Source organism: Phoxinus phoxinus, assembly GCF_949152265.1.
Source record: "Phoxinus phoxinus genome assembly, chromosome: 13".
Classification (NCBI taxonomy): domain Eukaryota; kingdom Metazoa; phylum Chordata; class Actinopteri; order Cypriniformes; family Leuciscidae; genus Phoxinus; species Phoxinus phoxinus.
In genome coordinates, this window is record NC_136888.1 from 21878199 (window position 1) to 21895395 (window position 17197).

Below are 17197 nucleotides of genomic sequence, written 5' to 3' on the forward strand. Positions count from 1 at the left end.
CAGAGCCTCAAAAAATGACTCAAAAAAACAGTCCAAAACTCATACGAATACAAATAACCTTAGAACAAAGAGCAGAGATGTCCAAAAGAAAAAAAAAAGTTGAAATATTGTTGGACAAGTTCCCCAAGGTTAAAAATTCCAAAGTTGTATGATGTATAACTCAAAGTATGTAGAAAACTTTGAAAAAGTGTCAAACTACCTACGAATTTCTCACTGGCCACCCGAGAATCTGCAAATCCAATAACTTTTCCGCCCTGTTGGAACGAGGTTGTGTGTATGAGTTTGTGAGTTCTGGGAACTCCCTGGGAGCTTTGACCAGAAACAGACACACAGCTGTAATTCCCTGAGCCGAGGGGCCTTCTGAAGAGAGTAGGAACTGGCGGTGGCGTTTTCAGCCAGGACGAGACACAGCCCTCGGGCAGAGTCTTCCCTCTGGTCTCGGGAAGCAGTGTCAAAACAGCAGGCCTTCCTGCCTGCCAAGTAGACAGATCGACCATGGAAGGAATGAAGGAGACAGAAAGACAGGGAGTGGAGAGAAAGGGGGGAGGGGGCTTGAAGTCATCTATTCCCTCCTCTGGCTCTGTAACCCTCCTCACATGACTGCAGGGCATGATGCCCGAGGCTATAAATACAGCACACACACATACACACAGTGGTGTAAAACTGATTCCTGCTGATGGCGCAGGTCAAAATACTGAATATAAACATGATAAAACACAAACACACAAAAAAAGTAAAAAAAAATGCTATAAAGAAGTATCTTTTAACATCAGACAAACATCTGACAGAATGGTGCTGTTACAGGAAGGTCCTGTACACAGAGGATGCAATCATACATTTGAATGTCATCTATAAAGTGTATGTATGCATATCCTTTTGTTTGCCAACTCTAGTATGGAATTTGTCTACGTATACAAGAATCTGCAGAACCCATAACCACCCTGTGACCTCACTAACACAAATACACTCCGAGACAGAAGGGAAAAGGAAATGAGCTCAACAAAAGGACGATCTCTTCCAAAACAGAGTTTATGAGACGTACTCGGAAGATTGAGGACATATTCAGTGTTTTTGGTAGGGGTTGTCTCCAATAGCAACTAATTCACGATAGGCTAGTAACATAAGCACTACTGTATGTAATGTAAGTATTTAAAGTTATATACTGTACACTAGTCAAATGTTAGATTTTTAAAAAAATGTTTTTGATTAGTCTATTATGCTTACCAATGGTTGCATTTATTTGATAAAACAACAACAACAACAGTAATATCGTGACATATTACAATTTAAAATAACTTTTCTATTTTTAAAATGTAATTAATTTCTGTTGATGGTAAAGCTGAATTTTCAGCAGCCATTACTCGTCTTCATTGTCATGTGATCCTTCACAAATAATTATAATATGCTGATATAGTGCTAAAAAAAAATCATTATTAATGTTGAAAACAACAGTGCTGCTTAATAATTCTTAATATTCAATTAATTCTGAATTTTTTTGTAACATTACAAATGTCTTAAGTGTCACTTGTGAACAATTTAATGCCCATATCCTTGCTGAATGAAAGCATTCAGCATTTTTTTGCACTAATAACAAATATAATTTAGCAAATGTAATACATTCTTTATTTTGACTGTATTTGGCAGTTGAAATGACTAGTCAAGCAGTGACAGCAATGACCCTTTCAGTGCAACATGCTCTACTTAATTTAAAACCTTTGCAGACATTTTTAACATTTTTCTCATTATACATGCATTTTATGACCTCAAATTCAGAGACTACATGAAATATTTATACATTTAAAAATTAATTAACAGCAGTATTAAATAACACAAAAGGTAAATAAAAATAGAGAAACACTTAAAATACTTGCACATTTATATTTTATTATTTTAACATTATTTTAACAAAGATTTGTTATTGTTTAATAAACCATATTAACTTAAGCTATTTTACCATAGTTCATCTATCAAAAACATCCAAACAACCGCCAGTAGTCGTGTAATAAATAATAATTTAAAAAGCCCTTCTCTCACTGTCTTAAAAAAAAATATATAGAAGCTGCTGAAAAGCATGTCAAAAGTCACTTTATCAATGACTGATCACTATAATTTACATTCCTCAAAAAAAAAAAATTTAAAATACAAAACTATATACCGTATTCAACCCTACAGAATCCTTTCATCAATTTGAATGAATTAAAAACACATACGAAGGTGCAGGAATCCCATCCTTAGAAAAGTAATTCACATTCAAAGCATGTGATCAATCAACAATGATTAAACCTAATCAGCAATCATTGTCTATGCAAATGGAAATTTAATTAATAGATCAAGATAAATCCAATGCAAATAATACTAATTCAACTCAGAATGACTATTGTGGTTATAAAAGTAAATAGATGTTGGTCATTTCGTGCGCTGGGGTTGAAAAGGATGAGAGAGACTTTCATTTAATTTATTTAGTCATTTATTAGCCATATCTACAAGCTTTGAGAAAACATGATTCTATTAATCATTTTCATCTCTGTAATCACTTTAGACATCAAATAGCGGGCGAAAGGCAAATTTTGGCTTAGTGAATGATAACTTAATGCTACAGTGCTTAACTCTCTGGAGTCTAAGGTGTTTTTGGGGTCCTTGAGATGTTTTGACATGACTTGATATTTGTATTTTTTTCAGTTGCTTATAAACATATTAATGGCAAAGGTGTAATTACACTCTATTTAGCACGAACATGTCTATCATAATATGTGAGCAACATGCATGTACATGTTTGCATTTTTGAGAGAATATTATTTATGCGTGGTTATTCAAAAAACTAAAACTTAAATTGTCTGATATAAGACCACAAACGACAAACTTCACATATTCCCACAATACTTTTGACTAATGGGTGCTGTCGGCTAAAGTGTTTACTTTAAAATGATCTGAAAATCATCCGGGCTAATCGTTCACATTAAACAATAGATTGATTTAAATTTTGTAAGACACTTTTTGTTTGGAAAGGTGGGCGTGAATGATCCAACAAGGTCATGAATAATGTCCTCATTCCCACCTGGAGAAGACAAAGAGCTGCTAATGCTGCATACTAATGAGCAATTCATAGGTGTCACTGAGCCACAAGATGCAAAGACAACACACACACACACACACATATACACACACACAAATATATATATATATATACATACATACATACATACACACACACACACACACACACACACACACACACACACACACACACACACACACACACATATATATATATATATATATACACACACACACACATACACATACATATATATATATATATATATAACTACAGAATTGGTTCAGAGTTGGAAACATCTTGAAAAAAAGTGTATTTTTCCACAAACTGTGTATGCTTGCCAATTGTATAATATCCAAGGTAAACATTTCTAGTAATTGTGCAGTTAATTCTCATTCGTATTTTCAGAAAGTTTTGGATGTAGGCTATCCTCTCCCCAAATTTGTCACTAATAAAACACAAAAATAATTTAAAGACAAGGCTTATATTGATATTTTAAGATTTTGTTTGCACCTTGTAAATTAGGTTTTGATGTGGCAGTAAAAACTTTATAATATATCCAAAACGAAATGTTGTCTTTCATATTTAGTCTGTAACATATTGCCTTTTATAGGCTAATATATATTAGGGCATAAATGTTAATTTGCAGTTTAATATGTTGCTTATCCAAAGACATTTTATTTCAACGTATTCAGTCGATTTTTACTCATCTCAGAAGGAAATATAGATATTTTCATTCACACACAGACACGCGCGAGCTGTAGTAGCTAAACAACAACATGCGTCTGTGCCGTTCATTCATTCAAACACAGAAACGCGATTCAAATTTAAACAGTCTTTTGCGGTTTACAGACACCATTTCATATCGCGATTAGAACAAAGCACTTACTGATCATCTGCAGCAGGATCCGTTGTTAGGCTACTCCAGCACGTTTGAGGTAAAATTTCCAGGATTATCACGATATTATTATTCCTCACAGCGAGCGTGTTTTCCAGCTGTTGTGGGCGTTGACTGGTTTGCTGCTTCAGATTAGAATTTGAATAGCGCGCGCGCTCTCGATGGGCGTGTCACATTAGCAGAGTAATGAGCTGCCAGAACGATAATGAGACCGGCTGATCTCTCGCTCTTTATATATAGATTACATAAACAGAGAATATTTCTTTTAGTTTTGAATTAGATAATTTAAAACTACACACTTAAATGATTACAGAGATATATAGCTCATGTCTGAGTGAATAGTATTCGCTGAGTTTTGTTTGAGTTTAGAGAAGTGCTTCAGAAAAAAAGTTCACTGAGACGGAGAGGCAGAAAGCACTCCCTGTTTACTTTCTTTATTTTACAAAAGCACAATGTTTTATTTCGATTGTAAGTGGACACATAAAAAAAGTAGACATTTAACAGCTTATTTTTTCATATTTCTTAAGGCTGTATGACCAAAACTGACGGAGTATTTTAGGTCTATTTTGCTGCTATGTAAAAAAAAAACGAGCAAAACGCGCCCACGCGTTTGCCGACCTCAGGGGGTTAATTACACTGTCTGTCTCTCGTGTGTGTGTGTGTGTGTGTGTGTGTGTGTGTGTGTGTACACTAACCATTGTGTAAGGCGTCTTCTGGCAGATCAACATCAAGCATGAGGTCATCATCTTCCAGGTCACATGAGCCAGTGTTATCAAAGTTGTTTAGAATGTCCTGTGCATGAGGAAAGACCAATGGAAAACTGCATTACATTTTTTTTTTTTTAAATACATCTTGTGGTAATACATTCACACCGTTTATGTAAGGACGACCACATAAAGGAAAGGGGATACACAGACACTGGAAGCAAAACATGAATAGAAAACATTCACTGAACATGAAGTGTATATAAAACCGTAGACTTCTCAGGCCACCTGATTATTTGAAAATGCAAAAGCATGCCATGGTGAAAATCAATACGCCTCAACAAAACCTCAATTTGTCCTCAGCCTGAAACGTCCCATTTCATTTTCTGTCTGTGTGGCAGACGCAAAAGGGGGCAGTTATCAGCTATTGGGGCGCTTTTTAATGCATTTTAAAGAGATTCTGAACATTGAGTCTGGCGTGGAGAGTTCAAAAGAAAATAAGCTCTTTGAAGGAAGTTGTTCTCCACATTTCTATCTGTTAAAATATTGTTAAGAAATACCATAAAACAAGGCCTCACGGCTCAGCCTTGATTTGTGCCCAGCAAAGAAATTACTCTGATGCAAGTCATCTTAAAAGAGTCTTTCTCAAGAAGCGCTCTGAATTGATTTCGAGGTTGAGTAAAATTTGAGAGCATCTTACAGAGGTGGAAAAAATTGAAGGGATATTACGCTCATTTAATTCATCATTTCCAAAACATACTAGTTGAAATACTGCATATTACTGTCATTTGTCTATGGTCATTTAATCACTTGTGTACAACATGGAGAGCGAAATTGCTTCTTGGTGATACATTTACATAAATTAAACTTACTCTTGTGGAAGTAGGACGTCTTGAAAACAATTGTTTTGTTTTTTAATTAGTTACTTGACATTTAACAAATACTTAATGTTGCATTAATTGCAGGGACATTTACTATAAATCAATGCAGGGTTAAGTGTCTCGTTTGAAGGGCACAATGCTGGTAATGAATCTCAGTAACACTTCAGTTAAATGGTTCATGCCCCACTTTGGTTCATACCTGTGACCTTTTGTGTTGCCAGCCCAGTGATTAACCTTTGAATTAACCCAGTGTCATCTTTGAATACAATTTTTCAACTGTGATGAGACATTCTGAAAGATCACGTCACACTAAAGACTGAAGACTGCCATGACAGAAATATATTTCTTTAATATATATATATTTAAATAGGAAACAGCCATTTTAAATTGTAATAATATTTCACAATATTACGGTTTCCTGTATTTTTGGTCAAATAAATTCAGTGTTTGTTTGAATATATTAGACTTACTAATAATCTTAGAGACCCCAACATTTTGAACGATAGTGTGCAGAACATTACATTGGACTAGGGCTGCACGATTAATCGGAAAAAAAAAATCACGATCTCGATTCAAACAAATGCGATCTCATTTCTTAATGATGGCGATTCACAAAAAAAAAAAAAAATTACACTGCCTACGTAGCTTCTCTGCAGGGACAGCATGTGCTGAGTGGGTGCTGCTAGATCATTGACGGGGAGCTGCGCAAAACTTGGTCACTAAATATTTAATATTCAGTTATGTTAATGATCACAATTAAAGTTTTAATTGTATTAAATTGAACAAGCGCAACATTCAGCATTCAATCAAATAGGCCTATTCTTAAAGATGTAGGCTATTATTAATAATAATGTTATTTCAACACAATATCTCGTTATTTCGAAATAATATGTGTGCGTGCATCTGTAGGCCTAAATCCGGTGACACGTGTATTGATTTTTATTAATAAACAAGTGTTTTCTCTAAAAGTGTCGACTCGGCTGCAAAGATGAAGTTGACGATCGCCATCTCCATGTGAACGCGCTTATAGAGAGAAATGCACATAAATAAGCCTAATAATGGATTACATAATCAGAGAGCGCCTTTTTCTTTTTTCGTTTTGAATTATTTCGTTTAAAGACATTTCAAGCTTTGTGTATTTGATGTATTTGTCATGTCTGTGTGAGGCATACACTGAGTTTCGTTAAGTTAGGATGTGCTCTAGTTCACGTGCAATGCAAGTGAGCGCGTGGGCGCCTCCGTTATATTTGTTTCGTCGGCCTATTCATTAAATACAGGCAATTGGTTGATGAAAAATTTATTAAAATTAAGATACAATTTATACAAAACGAAATTCACTTTAAAGAAAGCCTTTCTATAACAACTTCAACGGTCAAAATCATGTCTGACCCGCTCCATGTCTCATATTGCGCATCTATCTTACTCGGTCGTGCTGTTCACTTTTCATAAATCAACATAAATGAAAAAAAAAAAAAAACATTATAATATTTTAACAAATATGAAACACGCTTTTTTTTAATTGCTACAACAGTAGGCCTATAGTAGGCCTACATAGCCTACTCTCTATTTGTACAAATTTCTGCCCATTAATTTAATTCTGAATTTTGCACACACAAGTTGAAAGGCATTTGTTCAAATCAAGTTCACGGATAATTGTGCATGCATTTATTAGCCTAATCATTATGATACTAAAATCCTAACAAATAGGCTATGTAGGCCTACAAAAAATCAGATGAGCCCATAATATGAACGAATTATTTTCTTTAAGGGGTCTAAAATAAAGAAAAGAGAGTAGAGACGATTTTTTGTTACTCCTGCAGACCTGCACTTTATTATACTGAATATCCTGTGTTTTTTTGTTTTTTTTGTACTTGAGTGAAATCAATTTTGGTTGAAAAAAATGAGAATCGTGTAAGAGAATCGTGATCTCAATTCCCATGGAGAAAAAATCGTGATTCACATTTTAGCAAGAATCGTGCAGCCCTACATTGGACCAATTATTAATGGAACAGTTCCTTCAGAAATGAAAATTCTCGTGTTGTTCCCTTATGACTTTATTTAGTGGAAAACAAATGGTAAAATCTTTTAAGAATTTTTAATAAAGACTGGAGTTTAAAACAGGATGTACAGTGAAAGCACCATTAAGACAATAATATTACAATGATTTAATTTAGTCTTCTGATGTCAAACTTTGTGACAAACAGACTAAAATCAAGTCATTACTGATAATCTTCCAATCCAGTGGGCTGTTATTCTGGCAGATCACTGAGTCGCTGGGTTAAACTCTAGCACCAAAGCAGTCAGAAGATTTATTAAAAAAATATTTTACTCCAAGGAATGATTAAATCACAAAGACACACTGTAACTTATGTTCAAAATAATGAATAAATAGTTCAAACATACTTCCAAAATGTGTTTTTCCTGATTCACTACTGTTTTTTGTCTTACCCTGATTGACTACGGTAAGCCTATATTAGCCGGTAAGTGTTTATATTTTAGACCTAGGATGGTTTTATAGAGAAATTGCGAACATGCGTCACTCACTCGTGCGTGTCTACAGTAACTTCTTCAGCTAGTCAGCTTGAGATTCTTTCCATCTAAACTGGTTATATCTTTTAAGTGAACGTTTTATGAGAAGTAGAGTAACCATATTCACCCACACAGTCATGCAGAGCCGAAGCACCACCAAAACTATGTTCTTTGGCAAAATGCATGCGGTTTAGTTTAGTTTTTTAGCTGTTATAGGGCCAAAAGTTACAGAGTGTACCTTTAAAGGTGAAATATGTAGTTTCTGTAACACTAGTGGAACTTAGCATAATTACAAAAATAAAGCATATTTTTTAAACAGCCGCCAAATGCCCCTTTCGCACGCTGCCCCTCCCCCAACTCAAACATCCCAAACACAGCTCTTTCATGTGCTTGTGAAAACATATTAGGAATAATTTTAGCTATGTTGCTTTGTGTCTAGTGCTGGGCGGTATACCGGTTCATACCGAATTCTGGTGTTTATTTTTGTTATGATATGAATTTATGTACCGCAATACCAGTGTATGTCGTTTAAACAGCGCGGCGCGACACTGTTTGTGAGGGGTCCTTTTTCACTGTTGCACTGTGGTGAGGGCACAGCTGTTGTGTTACTAAGCGTGATGGTGAAGATGGATAGGTTAAACTATAATTGATAGCTGTCAAATTATATTAGTGTTTCCCATACATTGGTTCACAATATCAACACTGCCCGCTCCAAATAGAATTTCCAAAAGGCTTTGACATCATTGAATAAACAATAGCACTGCACGTTTCAAAATCAAAACACGGCGCGGGTGTTTTCATATGAATGTAACTGACTGTCTTTAGAAAATGTTCAATGCTATTTTCATTTAATCTTTCTTTATCTTTCCTGATAAAGCAGCGTTTATGAGCGCTGTGCTGCTTTGTGTACAGCCATTACCGGGGAAACTGCTGTTTCGGACGGGCCTCCTGCTGGCACCTCATTGTAAACAGTACCATGCCTTGCAAACCTGTATTAATACTAGTGGAATTTTTCTACAATATTTACTCATAACAGTAAAATAGGGCATTCTAAGCCAATCTACTGTAGTATTTCCTCTCAATCAGTAGAACATGTGGTTAACATGCTTGGTGTGGTTAACATCCAGTCATGCTTGAAAAACAAAAACAAAAAAAACTTCATATACTGTGAAACTGGTATAATTTTTGAAAAATACCGTGATATAAATTTTCGGTCATACCGCCCAGCACTATTTGTATCATAAGCAAGCAATTAAGGCGGCGCACACTTTGTCTACACTAGAGCCAACGACAGCGTCTTGCTCATAGTAAACCGATCCAATGTATCTGTACCGGAATAATTTTTTTGACTCTCCACAACCATTTGAGGCTTTCTACACTGGAAAACGCTGATGACGTGTGATGTCTGTGCGAGCAGGGCGCACAGAGGCATGCAAATACATAGATTGACAGGCAGGTAGAACATCTTATTGCATTCGGAACACATGCAATGAATGAATGGACAATGATTTATTGTCCCGAGACTTCCACAGAAGTCTTTATTTTTAAAATATATTAAGACCACTTTAATTACAGATTGCTATCAAATTTGTGAAGAGACATTCAACCAGTTTTAGGAGTAATTAATTACCAAGTATTCTAATTGCTGTAATTTAATTACTTTTTCCTTGACAAAGTAAGGTATTCATTTTTCCGTAATTTAATAATTAGTTTTTTCTGATGTAATTGCATTAAATACTGTATAACAATTCTATATAAAACAATAGTGGATTTAACATCAAATTCTAATGTTAAAATGCTTATTTTTAAATGTAACTTTCTCCCTTTACACACTTTGGTCAGTTCAAGAATAATTTATGCAATTGTATAACATTTATTTGAAAGAATAAACAAGTTTTGTATCTGTCCTTGTATTGTTCAACTGGTCAAGGTTGATATGGGATTTAGAAAGTCATTACTAATAAGTAATCCAATACTTTTTCGAGAGAGCAATTAGTACAGTAGTCTAATTACACTGTTGAAGATGTAATTAGTAACTAGTAATTAATTACTTTTTTAGAGTAACTTACCCAACATTACTTTTAACCAGTATTGCCCATCATTAACTGTCTAAAGTGGGTTAGAGCAAAGTGAAGATTTCCATAGACAGGGAAAAATGTGTAGAAGCAATTTCCCTCTATTTTCCCTGACATTTCTAGTAAATTTCACAAAAAAATAGCAAGTAACATTGAATTAAACATGAAAATTCTGAAATAGAAAAACTGAAATATACTCCAATATTCTTTGTTTTTATTAACAAATGAAATATATATTTTTACAGTGTAGTATAATTTCTGCTTTTTTATTACACAGAATTATCAAATGGCTGGAAGACTTTGAATGTAGTGCTTTTTTATTTAGTCATTTTGGCGTTTAAAAGTCCTAGTCAACATTAATTTTCCTTATTTTGAAAAAAGTAGCCAGGACATTCTTCAAAAATTATTCATTTGTGTTCCATGGAAGTGGAAGAGACAAATTATGTTTAGAGTAAATTATGACAGAATTTTCATTTTGGCTGAACTCTTCCTTCAAGCTATGTTAAATACATTGGCTTCTCTAAATGGGGGACTTTCTTGTCTTGCCTTGAAAAAAAAAGAAAAAAAAAACTACACTATGAAAGTTTCTGTATAATGTACCATATTTCATATTCAGCAGGCAGCTGGGGAAAGAACCACAGTACAAATATGCTTTCAGCATACTTTAGAAAACATTATCAATCATGCAACTGTGATACATTCACAGAACAAAACGTCTCTTCAAGTCATCGAAGTTGACAAGATGTTCTCCAATCCAATCCATCAAATAAATATGCACTTAAACAGAGGCAGGCCCCTCTCCTGGACATTAATACACATATTGTACACACCATACAGTCTTACAAGTGTCTACAAAGTGTATTCAAAGCAGCCAGAGTTTATACACTTTAGTTCACCTACATACACAGTCTCTCAGGTTCCCCTCGCTCTGAATCTCTCCATGTATTATAGGCTTAGTCACGGCAGGTTGCTTCAGAGGAAATGACATTTCACTGCGCCGGGCAGCAGCTTAGACACGCAGCCCAAGCCCCATCAGCACTCTCCTCCTGCGCTGAAAGAGCCGAAATAACGCACCCCATTTCAGCTAGGCCGGCGCGAATCAGCCGGGAAGATCGGATTAAAGATCCCTTCAGAACCAGACCGATACAGACAGAACCTCAGATAACATTTAAGAAAGGTTCTATCAGACAAGCCCAGAATCCTGATCACATTTCACACAATCTGAGCGTTGTGCTCAGGAGTGAAACATCATATTTGGGGGATCAAAAGGAATGCGTTTGAATTACTGAACAATATTATATCCAGGACAAAATTACTCAGACATCTACAACAGTTCTTTGAACAGAGCCAAACTTTCAATGGCGATTTAGAAAAGAGGTCAATACGCATGGTGTTCAAATATTTAAATTAAATTATCTTCTTTTTTAATAAGTTTATATATTTATATGTGTGTGTGTGTGTGTTTTTTATGATACAACTTTCAAAAGAATAGCATTTTATTCGTAGAGTAATGTCGGGATTAGTGAATGAGGGTATAGGGGGCGATTTTGAATGCAGCCTCTTAACATGGAAAATATTCCTTTTATCGCGTTACATTTTCGTCTGCCTCTTAATATTATGTACAAAAGATTAGTCACAATACCCCCACACCCCTTAAGACCTTAAACAACTTAAGGTTTGGTTTATTGCACGTTATGCCCAAAACACACCCATTAAGAGAATAGACAACCCTTTAGACCGTAAGCCGGGAGTGCCGACCATTTTTCCCATCGTTAAACTAGCAAAAGTGGATTCGGAAACGCCCTAAGTACACTTGCGCCATGTGCTTTAGAGTTTAGACCATGCGCTTCGGATAGTTCAAATAGGGCCCTAATTTTTAATTCAATCACATAATATTTATTTGAGGTTTCAGAAAATAGCCATTTAATATGAGGTAGATTTAGGCACTGATGTCTATGGAAGCTGCAATAATAATCTTTTCAATTATAATTTGATGAAGCGTTTTACTCATATCAGATACACATTGTGTATGAAACAATAAAGTTCACTCTATTCTTGTCCCAGTTCACCGGCCACAAAATTTATGAATTTACATGATGCAAATCCAACAGATCCTCTGAATTGCTGTGGAAACTAATCGCGAATTATATCAACTAACATGAACACGTGTTTAAACAACTCAACACATTCAATTCCACATATTTGACAATCAAAATATATCATATAATTCATGATATACGTTTGTGAATTTTTTTTATAAAAAAGCAATATGAAAAATATGAAAAAAAGAAATAAACAATACATACTGTAGGCTGTCTGTACATCTGTCTGTATGGCTGCATGATGCATCGGCAATAAAATAATATGTTCTAAAATAACGGTCGCGCTGGGGGCTCAGCTAGAATATATTCCCTAGGTATAATATCTAACCCCAACTCGGGGTTTGTGGCAAAAATTCCTCCGAAACAAAAAAAATGCTCCAAAAATTCAAGATATATAGGGCAAAAATGTGCCTGTATGTGTTCTTGTTTTAATATTTATATTAGCCAATGTTTATATGGTTATAACTCAGGATATAGAGTGCTGTTTTCCGGAACATCTTGGAAACGTGATAGCATATTGATTTTATTCACAGTGCAAAGCTAAAAATCTATGGCGTCTGAAAGTTGTGAAAAATGTACGTTTTTGACCAACTTTTCCACTTTTGATGTTATTGTCAAGAGAAATTACTATTGTAGCAATTAAATATTTGTTTAGTTATCACCAAAGTTCGCTCTATTTGGCTGTAGATCATTAAACCTATAATGCTGACTTCCATAGTAGGAAAAAAAAAATACTATGGAAGTCAACTGGTATGGTTGGTTACCAAGTATCATTTCTATTTTTTAATTTTATACCATATAATAACATTTGCTAATGAATTATCCACTAACCTCATTTATAATAGCATTTTAATGAAACGAGAGAGCTGGTCCGTGGTGATAGAAGAGATGTGCGCTGTGTTATAATGCGTTGCTGTTGACGACGGTCTTATAATTGAATGTGTATGCTTGAATGTGTAAAAAAAAGTGCATAGAGCTGCTACTTTTATTTGTTGTTTGTTGATTCCAAATATAAAACTTGTTGAAATCTTTTCAGTGTGTATCAGTTCTTTTTGAACATTTTCATCTAATTTTAATAAAAAAACGTGATAATATTGATAATCATGATCATAATGGTCAAATTAAATTTTCATACAGTTAAATCCCCATTACAAACATTCTTCAAAACATCTTTTGTGTTCAGCCCAAGAAAGAAATTTATACAGGTTTGAAACAACTTGAGGGCGAGTAGATTATGACAGAATTTTAATTTTGAAGTGAACTAATCCTTTAACATTGTTAAATATCACAGACTAAGTAATTGCCATCGCATTGCATACACTCTTTTAATATTTGTCTGGGGGTGGGGGCGACTGTTGCAAAGGCCACCTTTGGTGGTTGTGTACATGTGTGAAAAGGCTCTCAAAAGCCATTAGGAATTGCAGGTCTCAAAGAGATTAAGCAAAATAAGAAAGAGTCAATAAACCAGTTAAGCTTCATAAATTAAGAGCCGATTAGAGAGGTTAAATATTTATAAAAAATTAAACAAATCCTGTTTACAGTCTTAGTAATGTCAGCAAATGATAAAGTGTAAACAATGCTCTATACCTCTCAGCTAATTAATACTGAAACAGCAGTAGATAAAAGCACGCCTCAGAATCACTTACTGTGTTGAAAACAAAGGCTTATGCACCTAGATCATTTAGCAGCTAATGAATTGGCCTGTAAATGCCTCCTGCAAGACAGACTATATTTAGAACAAATAAACAACTCTTAAATGAGCCTAACAGGGAACTGCAGAAGTCAACTGAGGGATTAAACACACAAGTGCAAAGAGAGACAAGGAGATGTTGAAAACATTTATTTAGTCTCTTGAATCCATACTGCCCTCTTGTGGTCTTAGGTAAAGTACATGTTTTTAAAGAGTTAGTTCACTTAAAAATGTAGTTCCCCCAAATAGGTTTCATTTACTCAGTCATTATTACCTTCATGTCGGTCCAAACTCGTCCCAGAAAGTCCAAAGACTTCCCATTCATCCTCTTAACACAAATTAAGATATTTATAATGACATTTGAGAGATTACTGTCCCTCCATTGAAAGCTATGCAACTACCACGTTGATGCTTCAAAAGGTTAATTAAGAGATTCCATATGAATTGAGTGTTTTTTTCTGGAATTTCTGGACAAAATTGCTTTATAAGCTTTATATGATGAACATATTTAATATAAGATTTTATTCACATATAAATATCAATTCATTATCATGTGTTACGCAGCACGTTTGAGCCAGAGCCGTTGAAAAACAGTTGCAACATACTTCACGCGGTCCATGAACCATACAGTCACGTGGTTCATGGAGCTCTAATTAGTTCCAAACAACTCGCGCTGTCAATCGGTTTCAATGTGTTTAAGCACGATAGACAGCAATTTCTGGAAAATATTAACGCATAATGAGCATTGATTACTATGCTGACGACTATTACAGTAGCCTATTACAGTAACTACTGTAGATCTGGTCTTCTATGTAAATATTTTTAATGGAGTCAACAGAAAATAAAGAATTCTAAGAGTTCAATCTATCACAGTCCTATGCTTCAGTGATAATGGATTCTGGCACGAGGGGCATACAGGAGGATCTTCACCCGTTAACAAAAACATACGAGTTATTCTGGAGTGCCCTATTTGACAGCGTGTATGGGTAATATGATGACCGCACATCTGAAGTGTACAGTTTTATCAATTAAATAAATGTACTATATTTTAGATCAATAACACTGAATACAGAAACAAAAACTAAAAAAAATCAGCAACAATTAAAATTGCATTATTATTATAAGCAACAACAAAAATGTATTAAAAGAAACAACAAAATTATTTATTTATTAATTATTTATTATTATTATCATCGTCATTATAGTTCAGCAACAACAACATTATTATTATTATTTTTTAACAACAGTTACTACTACTTTACTTTTTATTAGTACTTCTTTATTCTTTATATACTATTTGTTATTTATCTAATTTATTTTGATATCAGTAAATGTAACAGTTCTGTGTGGCTGTAATAAAGCCCACAGCACAACTTAGTAGTATTTAATAAACTAAAGATAACTTGTTACATCACTCGCTAAGTGCAAGATCAGATGATATCTAAATAAAGCCAAACCTCGATTTCATTATCCGCGAGAGCAGAGGAGTCTTAAACTATAGATAGACGCAACGCAGGGATCTAGAGGAGATCCACTGTCGTCAGGAGGGAGAGTTAATCGTTCAATTACTGTGCTGTGTGAGGCAAGCCACTGATTTACATGTAACAGGATAAAACTGGCTTTAGCAAAGCTACTTCCACAAAGATCCAGGAAAAGCATTAAACTTGAATACTTCAGAAGGGGTTTGATAAAATCTCTAACCCTAAGTATGAGCAATAACTAAGATGCTTGTTTTAGGAACCACCCCAAACACAGGTGAAATGTTGGAATTTATTTAGTACCTACAGTAGACCACTAGATGTCACTCAAAGCCCAGCTCAACCTGAAGCGCAGTCAATTACGTAAACTGAACGTCTGCTTCTCTCTATAACTACATAAGAGGAACAACGCCCCCCAGTATGAAAAACAATGACTTAGCCGTGCTCTAATGTATACATGCTGCTATTACATAATATCAGAAGTCACAGTCAAGTCAGCATGTCTGTGTGGGGGTGCATTTGTGTATATACTACAAGAGAACTCTGGTATTTTACATTTGATTACCGTTTCAAATCCAGCCTAACTAGTTTTGTATTCAACAGAGCCAATCTGACATTGTGAATCAGAACAAACAAACAAAAAAGAAAACTAATGACAATGTCACAGCCTGCTTCACTGAGATCAAAAGCTGGAATGTTAAGCGGCACCGTTCCGCATTCCCACTCGATCAGGGGCTTTGAAAAACAGCCGAGACAGAACAGGACCTCTGTTCAGAACGGAGGGACTCGGAGTCACACTCCTGCAGAGTCACGAGTAAGAGCCACAGGGGCTTATCCCTAATTAGCAAGGAAATAATTAGCAGTGTAGGGACGGAGATATCCCGTCACACGCACAAGCACACATATAGAAACCAGCAATAAGCAGTATAGGAACGATAGGTTTATCGAAACACACAGCAGATGAAAGATTACGAACACCCACAAAGAATTTAACAGCATTCTGTGGGACTCGCAGAAGCCACAAACTCAGAAAAAGGGTTTTATACAGTCGCATTACAGTTGCGAGAATGGGTGTGGTTAAATATATGGGCTGGTAACGCAAAAGTTGTAGGTCCAAATCCCAAAAAAGGGTGATCCATGTAAAGAAAAACGTACAAATAAAATGCCCAACACGATACTACAAATATTATTTTAATATAATAATAATAATATAAGAAACAACAAAAATGATGAGCAACAATTCATTAATTTGATTATTATTTTAGTATAAGCAACAACAAAAATAATTGTATTATCAGAAACATCAAAAATGTTTACTACAAATTATTATTATCAGCAACAACAATTTTATTTTATTTTATTATTAACAACTGTTAATACTTGTTAGTAGTACTTATTCTTTATTCGCTACTTAGTCTTTATATACTAATACTTTATATAGTTTCTTTTTATATCAGTAATACACATGTTGTTGTATACTTGACAAATAAATCTGAGATTTTAAAATCCATTCTGAGGGGACCGCAATCTAATTTTGGGAGGATAACTGTGTACTCACTATGCTGTTGAGGTCTGACTCATAACTGCTGCAACGGTGTATATGTGTGTTGTGTCCCAGTTGCTCCATGCCCTCCTCATCCCACATGTATGTTCCTCCAGAGCTGTTAGAGGGGGAGAGCTCCAGAGAGGAGGCCGCATGACGTTCCACATCAGGGGACATGAGCGGCGGCGGCCGCCCGCGGAGCACACCAGCCCTTAAATCTGCTTTTCCACCTGAGAGCAGAC

General features: G+C 35.1%; 1 protein-coding gene across 6 annotated transcripts in view; it reads right to left on the bottom strand.

The window, feature by feature from the left end:
* Positions 1-17197, bottom strand: part of ccser2a (coiled-coil serine-rich protein 2a) — a 51698-nt gene that overhangs the window by 20136 nt on the left and 14365 nt on the right. For 4 of the 6 annotated variants that reach the window (XM_079633222.1, XM_079633226.1, XM_079633225.1 and 1 more), the window contains exons 4-5: positions 16971-17185; positions 4649-4745 (exon numbers count right to left, since the gene is read on the bottom strand). In XM_079633222.1, coding sequence (XP_079489348.1) covers positions 4649-4745; positions 16971-17185 — 312 coding nt within the window. Of the gene's footprint in view, positions 1-199; positions 623-4648; positions 4746-16970; positions 17186-17197 lie in introns of all 6 variants that reach the window. The other 2 variants (XM_079633221.1, XM_079633223.1) reach the window with 1 other exon arrangement.